At 28.6% G+C, this 9,284-nt stretch overlaps 1 protein-coding gene across 1 annotated transcript; it reads right to left on the bottom strand.

The window, feature by feature from the left end:
- On the bottom strand, positions 1–2,886 carry LOC120088753 (NAC domain-containing protein 73-like). The gene is made up of 3 exons (XM_039046190.1): positions 2,606–2,886; positions 2,300–2,495; positions 1–678 (listed from the first exon to the last, which is right to left on the bottom strand). The coding sequence occupies exons 1-3, from the start codon at positions 2,711–2,713 to the stop codon at positions 104–106; spliced, it is 879 nt and encodes a 292-aa protein (XP_038902118.1). The 5' UTR covers positions 2,714–2,886; the 3' UTR covers positions 1–103.
- Between the last annotated feature and the right edge of the window lie 6,398 nt (positions 2,887–9,284).

The following is a 9,284-nucleotide window of genomic DNA, read 5'->3' as shown; positions in this document are numbered from 1 at the left end:
TTTGCTTTTTAATAGATTAGTTCTCTCAAATAAACATATTAATTCACAGTTCCCTTATGATTTCTCAAATTTATTCATACAATAATGATAATTAGAAATATAATCATGAAACAACAGAAGACCCATCATGGACTGCAAAGGGGGCAATGAGATGGGAATTATTGCTTGATGATCTATTTTGATCACTGGACTCAAAAGATATGAAAGAAGGATTATAGAAATCAACAACATTGTTGTCATGTACTCCATGATGATTATTATTATTGCTATTATTATTATGACTCTTTTGTGCTATAAACTTGAGAGAAATGGATTCTTTTTGGAGTGAGTTCCCACATTGCCTAGGCTGTGTTTGGTAGAAAACTTTTGAGACCACAATCTCTCCATCTTTCTCTTCCTCACTGCTTCCCAGATGGTATTGGTGCATTATCCAGTTTGTCTTCTCTGGCTTCTTTTGCTTCCCATAATTGGTGTAGAGGACCAGTATCTTCTTGTAACCTTTCACTCTCCCCCCCACGAGAACTGGCCTCGTCTTCCCCGTTTTGTGCCATCGGGTCTCGCCCTCACCCTCGGCGTCGTCCGCGTCTGCATGGACTTTTCTTCTTTTTCTTGTTCCTGTTGTGTAGGCTTTGGATGGCCGGTGGAAGAAATGTCTGACCAGTCCATCTTTTCTTACTCCTGCTACAATTGTGTCATGCATGCATTTATTCAACATGGTAATTGAGAATATTATATTATATAATTTTTGGTCAATCTGTGTATAAATAAGTCTAACTGAGAGGTCAGATATTTTAATTTCAACCTAATTTTATGTACTAACCAAAGAAAAAAAAAAGAATGATGATTGATGGGATTTTTGTGTAGAAATAAAGCGCACTTTTTTTTGCTCAAGTTAGCTGAAAGGTTAATTTTCATGGAAAACACACTGAAAATTCTGTATGCCATCTAGTTTAGTGATGAATTAAGTATTCCAAAACCAATCAGTTTAGTAGACGTCTTAGTTTGTTATACATGAATATAACTCAACTCATTTAAATATATATTAAAATGAACATAATTGAGCTAATATAAAACTTGTACAATTGGTCTCGAGATTAGAGGTCTCATTTTTCCACCCCACAAATTATTAAAAAAAAAAAAACATAAACGAGACTAAACTCATTTAGATATATTTGAATCTTCCCCAAACTCAAAATGAATATTTCAGTTTTTTCATATTCTAAATAATAAAGATTTGATTATACCTCACATATTTTCTGATATTTTTCATAGAAATTTTTTTAAATAACAAAACTGCTCAAAATATTTTCAACTATAACAAAATATCACAATTTATCACACTTACAAATATTGATAGACATCTATCAGTGTCTATCAATGATAGATGCTAGTAGTCTATCAGTATCTATCAATGAAAGATAGTGACATATTGTTATATTCTTAAATATTTTGGTTATTTTTTTTTTATATTCAAAGACAACCCTATTTTCCAACCATTCCATAGCAATTTTCATTAGAATTTTCTTTAAACATTTTAATGTGATTTTTTTAGACGAAAGAAAACGGGAAACACCCAACCAAAAACTACATCCTCAACCTCTCATCATGGATAAGTGTGAAATTGAAACTTCAAAAAAGAGACAATATTGAAACCAACTGCTCACATTATTCTGCCTTTATATATATATATAATTTGTTTAGAGTATCAACTTTGTCTCCCAAGCTTTAAACTCTTAAAATCTCCCTTGCCAAAATAATAAATAAATAAAATAAATAAGTTTCAACATAAATTGCGAGTTGATAGGTCTGTTTGCCTTAAACAAATAAATTTATATTATTCATATTATTCATGAGTTTTAAATAATTTTGAACGTTTGCCATCACTTTTCATATTATTCATGAGTTTTAAATAATTTTGAACGTTTTCTTTGCATCAAACAAATTCATCCTACATTTATTGATCGGTCTGTTTGCCTTGAACAAAAAGGTTAGCTATCAACATAAATTTTCTCTTAAAAAATAAATCTTAAAAGGATTGCAAGCTAATTAAATCTTTAAAAAAAAAAAAAAACCTTTTGAAAACTTTCTTTCCAAGTTTTTAAAACTTAGTTTGATTTTTGAAAACATTTGTACAAGAAAATAGACAACAAAAGATAGAAACTTATAAGATAAAAGTAGCCTTTATAAACTACATTTCTAAAAATCAAATAGCTACGAAACGGGCATCATCAATTGAAATTCATCCAGCATAGATGTAACTATAAAATAATAATTATGATAATAATAAATAGAAATTGACCTGGCAATTTTTGGGGATGTGTATAGCAAATTCCTTGTTCCCATTGAATTGTGGGAATGAATTCATCAATCAAAGGATGGAGAAAAAGCTTGTGAGCATCACACCCAACTTTTCCCTCTAAATGTTGAAGAAGCTCTTGATCCGTCGGGTCAAATTTCACACCCGCAGGCAAACCCGGCAATGTATGAATTCCACCCTATTTTAAAAATTATCACCACACACATATATATATTATATACATTGACATTAATATAATTAAACCCTAAACAATCCAAAAAAAATAAAAAAAAAAACAAAAAAAAAAACCTTGTCTTGGCTTTTGATTTGGTGGCCGCAAGAAGGACAAGAAAAACTTGAATTTCTACTTGTTTCCTGAACTGTAAAATTATTGTTTTTGTCCACAAATTGTGTCATTTGTTCCCTTTGTGTTCTCCTGGACCTGAAATTTCAGCTCTAATGTTAGAACATTTGTGTGTGTGAAAAAAGAGAGAGGGATTGAAGATATAGAAATGGAGGTTAAGTAAGGAAAATAATAATATAAAAAAAAGGTTTCTTTGATCTCAAGTTTGGTGAAATGTATATGTGCAGAAGAAGAGACTTTGATGAGAATAAATGCAGTTCTAGGGTAACTTTTTTTTTTCTTTTTTTTTTTTTTGGGAACTGAATAAAGGTAATTTATTTTATTTTTATGAGAAGAAAGAATTGAGTGGAGAGGAGGCTACCTAATTTGAGAGAGAGAGAGAGAAAAAGAGGGTTTTTTTTTATAAAAAAAAAAAATCAGTTCTGATGTCACTATGGAGTATAGATAAAGCTTGTTGAGTGTTTATAAAAAAAAAAAAATAGAGGGGAAAAAAGAAAAGAAAAGGGAAATTTGTGGTGTATTTTTGATATAATATGATGTGAAAGGGTAATTTAATTATGGTATGATTGTTTGTACACTCCTTGGCTTGCAATGTAACTGCCAACCAACTTCCACGATCACATACATAAAAACCAACAACGATCACGACAGTATTTTCAACACATAACGTTGAAGGAACCAAACAAACAACTTTGAACTTGCTACCTTAGCTACTGATTTTGATACATTTTAAACCCACAATTTTAATCCACTTCTTTATCGCATTTCTCAAGTCAATTTTTTGCTTTGTTTTGTATGCAAATCATGTCATATATCCGCTTCGTATACATTTAGTTTGAAGGATCGACGAAGATCAAAGTCGGTCGTACTTTTCAGCTTTATTTTAGTCTCTAAACTTTCATATTTTGTTCTATTTTTTTTCATATTTTCTTCTAATAATTTAGTTTTTGAACTTTTTAGATAATAATTATTTTGGTCTTGCTATGTTACCCTTTTGTTTGATTAATTAATGTTTTGTTTTTAACTTAATTTGGATTGGAAAGGTTAACATATGCACGTACTTGACCTACCTCATTAGTTTCTTAAAATTAAAATAAAAACAAAACCAAAAATATCTTTTTTCAAAAAAATTAGGGACTGAATAAATATTTATTTCAATAATTAAAATAGAATGAATTAATTGAAAGTTTAGGTAATAGACCATTTGAAAGTTTAGAAATTAAAATAGAACTCAAAAAAATGAAAATAAAATATGCTTAGAAACCCAAATAAGATTTCAACCTTATTTTTTTCTTCATTCTACAAATTTTTAAAAGTAAAATTAAACAAAGCCACATGCTTATTGTGCTATAACATAATGTCATATTTCTAATTCCAATTTTGATTTACATCTGATATTACATTTTTTACTTTGGCCTACAGCGATCTTCCAATGTTTACATCTATATGTTCTTTCATAAAAGTTGCCTATTTCATCTTTTTGTTTTTAGTTTAATTGCAAAATTATTCCCAAAATTATTTACGATTATTGATAAAAGAATATTGATTTCTTGTTTTCAATTCTCTTAAGAATATTAATGAAAGTGATATTTTAGCGTTTTGTATACTTTTCTTTTCAGAACATTATCCTTTTTTATGAATTATATACGTTATTTTAGTTTAAACTATAAAATTCATTAATAAAGAAATAAAATAAAATACATTAATAAAAATATGTAGTTATAGCCATATCTTATTATATGAGCAGCTTCTCTAATGTATTATTTAGCATGTATTAGAAAACGAGTCACGAGTGGATACATTAAACTGGTTCGTTCTTCCTTTTTTTCTTTTTTTTTTTTCTTTTTTTAATACTATTCTTAATTACTTCAATTTCAATTTGTTTTCTCAATAAAATAAAATAATAATAATCAATTTGAATAAATTTACGTTCACCTGAACAACTTTCAAGGAACAGAATCATTTGATTAAGATAACATATATTTAAATTTAATTTAATAAAAAAATCCAATCAATCGTTGGTATATCATGATCTCGATACAAATAAAAGAAAACAAACAAAAATTCAATCAATTGTTGGTATAGTATCATGTTTTGTTTTTATTTAATTTTTTAAAATTGTAGACAATTCTTGGGGTTTTTTTTTTCTTTTGAAAAAGAGATAATCCCCCTCAAGAGGCAAATGAAACAACAAAAGTCTCCGAGAATTACATCTAAAATTCAAATTGGAAAGTTGAAAAACTTACTACCGCTACAAGAAAATTGATCTTTTTCGAAGGTCAAAATCTTCGAAAAAAATATTTAATAAACCTTCAATACATTTTTTTTTTCAAAAGTTATCTCAACCTTTGAAAAGTGTCGAAATAGATCCCATTAAAAAAACTTTTCAAAGGTTTATTAACTTTCGAAAAGTATTATTTTTCAAAGATCGATTAACTTTTGAAAATTATTATTTTTCAAAGGTTATATATCTTCGATAATTGTGAAATTATTTATCGATAATTATCTATTATCAAGTAGTCTTTTTCGAAGGTTTTCATTATTTTTAAAGGCTTATCATGTTATTTTCAAAAATTTTAAAACCTTCATAAAAACTTATTTATCAACAATTGTATATCATTCGAAAATTCTTTTACAAAACCTTTTAGCACATTTATTGACAAATCTCGGAAGGTTGTTTTTACTAATTCATCTACATGTAGTACCATGAATTACAAAGTATAAGAATAGAATAGAAAAAATAGACAATGACATGGATAGAAGTAAACTTATATGTCATAAAAGTACACTAAAAGGCTATCGAAATTCTATAACATCAAACTATAATTGATCAATTAGAAACAAATTTTTTACACATTTCTGCCATCATTTTTTGAAATCTATCTTCAAAACGATTTTCTAATTCGCTTATTTGACGCCTAAGTGCTTCTACCTCAACCTTTCTTTGTTGTTCAGATTCTTTTATTTGTTGTTTAGATTTTTTTCTTTGTCATTCAGATTCTTGAAGTCGTTGTTCAGACTCATTAAGACGACACTCAAGATCGCGTATAATAGACGATGATCCAAATAACTTAGAAGGAGTAACACCTACTCCATAACCACAAACACGTCCGTGTTTCTCCGGTCCAAATACTCGTACGAAAATCTCATCCTCGTTCATGTCAAGTGTACTATCAATCACTTGAGAAGCATTTGATTTAAGTTCCAACTACAAATACAAATTCACATATTATAATTCAAAACTAACACCATATAAATTCAAATGTTTACAACAAACAAACACATGTCTTTGTTAGGTAAAGGATGTGGCTACCATTTTGCATTAAAAGTTCTAGGGACATGTTTAGAAGTCAATCCTGAAAAGATGAGACTTCTTTTTATAACACACTCTTTGGTTATGTTGAAATAAGCATGTTTTTTTGTCCTGAGGACTGGATCTTTATTTCAAATTGATTGAAACCCATTTCAGATTCACCAAATTCTAGGAATTCCATTTTCATTTCTTTCCTTATATTGATCCAAATTGCATCGAAAATCTATGGAGTGTTAGATTTTGTGGAAGAGCATAAGAAAAATTGAAACCAAAAAATAAAATAACGAACAATTTTCCTAAGAAGTAGTGAAAAAAAAGGGAAAGAAGTAAAACAAATAAGATCTTGGAGAAGTTTTAAACCTCTACAATATAGAAATATCTTGGACTGCATCAGTTTGATCTAATTCCTAATCTTGAACTCTAAAATGACACTGCATCAGTTTGATCTAATTCCTAACCTCTACACTCTAATTTTTGTTTAGTCTACAAGTTGAAAACTTGGAAACTACTAGCTTGAAATATTCATACTTCACAATGTTAAATATCATAGGACAATGATATGAGTTTTCTATAAATAAGACTTTGCTTGAACAAGATATGTTCTATAGCTCATCAGAAAATAGTCTAAGAATTCTGAGGGGATAAGCTAGAGACTTCTTTAAATCAATCATTTCTAGAACAGAGCAACAAAGATGATAAACTAATGACCTTTACTCAAACTCTAACCAATAACATCATATCTATCCATTATTTTGTACTTACTATTTTCTCCTATGTAGTTTCATTCACAGCCAATCCATTATTGCTCAAGTGAGTTAGCTCCCAAATTCTAATTTGACTCGGTTCTTCGTTAGTGACTCGAACTTATTTAAGTGAAAATATTATATATTAGATAATTTGACTAAATTAAAAGAAGTTTATGTAATTTTTATCTAATTACCACTTTTTCAACTCTTTGTTGTATACTTTGTGAACCACATGTGTGATATACATTCAATTTAGAATGGTTCTTTTGGTTTCTTTCACACATCTCCTGTATTTCAAAAGTAGAGTATGAGCATCAATAAAAAAAAACAATAAGTACAATTTTTTTTATGTACATGAAAAAGATATTAGAATACAATCTAATATTCAGTTGACTTCTACAACTTTGAAAGATATTCTGCATCTTCTCTTGTAACTCCTAGTGGAATATTTACTAAAGCTTCTGCAACTGTATCATATTTGTACAACCATTTTTTCTTTAAACCGTCTCTCCAATTATTACAAGATCGGTGAATTTGAAGCAATACTAAAGCCTCATGACCTTCAACTTTAAATCGTTCCTGTAAAAAAAAAAAATGGTAGTTGTAATCTAATTATGTAGGAAGTAAATTAAAGGAAAAAAATTATTATTTTTTCACATACCAATGTAAGCTCAAATAGTTTCCTTTTTGTTGTTGTATCAATATCTCTCCAACTTTTTACTTGTAAAAGAGTAAAGTTGACTTGTCTAGCTAAGATAGTGCATTGACTTTTAAAGATATCAACATTATCTCCAACGGGTCGATCTTCCTCCATTATACTTCAAATCTAATCCCATGAGGTAGTTTAACTAGTTTGAGATTACATGTGGGATCACGTACTTCTCTTACTCTAAAAGAAGATTCTAAAGTAAAAAGAAAGAAAAGAAAGTAAGTTACTAACAAATCAAAAACAAATAATATATATTATAAAAACCATGTTAGCTCTATTAAGAAATTGTTCATGACTAGTAGTTGATCTAATTTCTCCCGTAAACGATGATGAAGCTTCTAAACCAACTTTAGATTTTGTTGAAGATTGTTGATCTTCAACTATTTGGTTAGATGTAGATGCAATTGTAGTATGCTCGTGACTATCTATACTTTTATTGTTGTTGAATCTGCTTTTTACTTTTTCTCATCCTTCACACAATTAATGAATTTGTTGGAAATAAACAAGTTAGATAAATAACATAATAAAAATTAAATATTAGTTTAAGAAATAAGAGATCATATATTATAAAGTTAAAAAGAGATTACCTAACATAAACGATAGACAAAAAAATTAAGAATTAAATTGCTCTATTTACGTTTTCTTCGTCATCTTCTTCTTGACAATCTTCATCTATGATCAAAGGGATATTGTAATAATCTCTTGGATCAAATTTTAACACAAAATACCAAATCGGGTTTCTTCTATCATCAAGGTAAAAAACTCGTTCAGATTGGCATGCTAATACAAATGGCTCATTTGTAGCCAATGTGTACATTATATTCACACTAGTAGTCTATGATCATCAATTCTAATTCATTTACCAAGACTGTTGATATTCCACCATTTTCCTTTAAACAAAATGACCTTGTTTCCACCCATATATTGCAATTCAATAATATCATGCAATACACCAAAGTACTCTTGATCATCAGTTCTTTTCACTACTATCCCACTATTTTGTGTTTTTCTTAAATCATCACCATCCTTGATACGAAATCTAAATCCATTAATAATGTACCCTTTGTAGCATGTTACTTCTTGTGATGGACATCGAGATAAATCTAATAACTGTTTGTCAACTTTGTTGCTTCCATCAATATATAATTTAGTAACCTACATAGAAAATAGTATCAAATTTTAAAATGAATAGAAATTGTATAGATGAATAAATATCATAACTGTTGTCTTTTCTCACTTACATGATCTTCAAACCATTCTACAAACTCTTTATCATGCTTTTTTCGTGCGTTTCTAGGATCAAGATGTTGTAATCCTTGTATGTGCTCACTAAAAAAATTAAAAAGTTACTTTAGATTCTATTTAAAAATATTTAAAAAAAATTATCAATAAGAAAACTTTTACATACCTAATATATGGGAGGACATCATCACAATTCTTTAAAATATAGAGATGAGCTTGTCTCCACTCTTGTATCGTTAGCCTTCTTATTTGTTTGACTGGTCCCATAGGACGACCAACTAGTTTAAAGATAGATATTCCTTCATAAGAATTATGATCATTATCTTCATTTCTTCTCTTTTTGTTGAACTTAGTTTCTATGGTGTGAAAATATCTAGTGCAGAACATTACACATTCATTGCTGATATAACCTTTTGCAATAGAACCTTTAAGATGAGCTCAATTTCGTACATAAGCTTTTAACTTACTTAAATACCTTTCAAATGGGTACATCCACCTATACTGAACTGGTCCACCAACTCTAACCTCATTTGGTAAATGGATTAATAAATGCACCATTATATTAAAGAACGACGGAGGAAACATCATTTTCATTTTACAGAGTAGTTTTTCTA

The sequence above is a fragment of the Benincasa hispida genome, chromosome 10, assembly GCF_009727055.1.
Source record: "Benincasa hispida cultivar B227 chromosome 10, ASM972705v1, whole genome shotgun sequence".
In the NCBI taxonomy this organism is placed as follows: Eukaryota; Viridiplantae; Streptophyta; class Magnoliopsida; order Cucurbitales; family Cucurbitaceae; genus Benincasa; species Benincasa hispida.
This window is presented reverse-complemented; position numbering and strand designations above follow the sequence as displayed.

Coding starts and splice junctions, on each gene's coding strand:
- LOC120088753 (XM_039046190.1), bottom strand. CDS start 2,713: ATGACACAATTTGTGGACAAAAACAATAATTTTACAGTTCAGGAAACA. Junction 2,496..2,605: donor AAATCAAAAGCCAAGACAAG/GTTTTTTTTTTT, acceptor TTTTTAAAATAG/GGTGGAATTCATACATTGCC. Junction 679..2,299: donor ACATCCCCAAAAATTGCCAG/GTCAATTTCTAT, acceptor CAATTGTAGCAG/GAGTAAGAAAAGATGGACTG.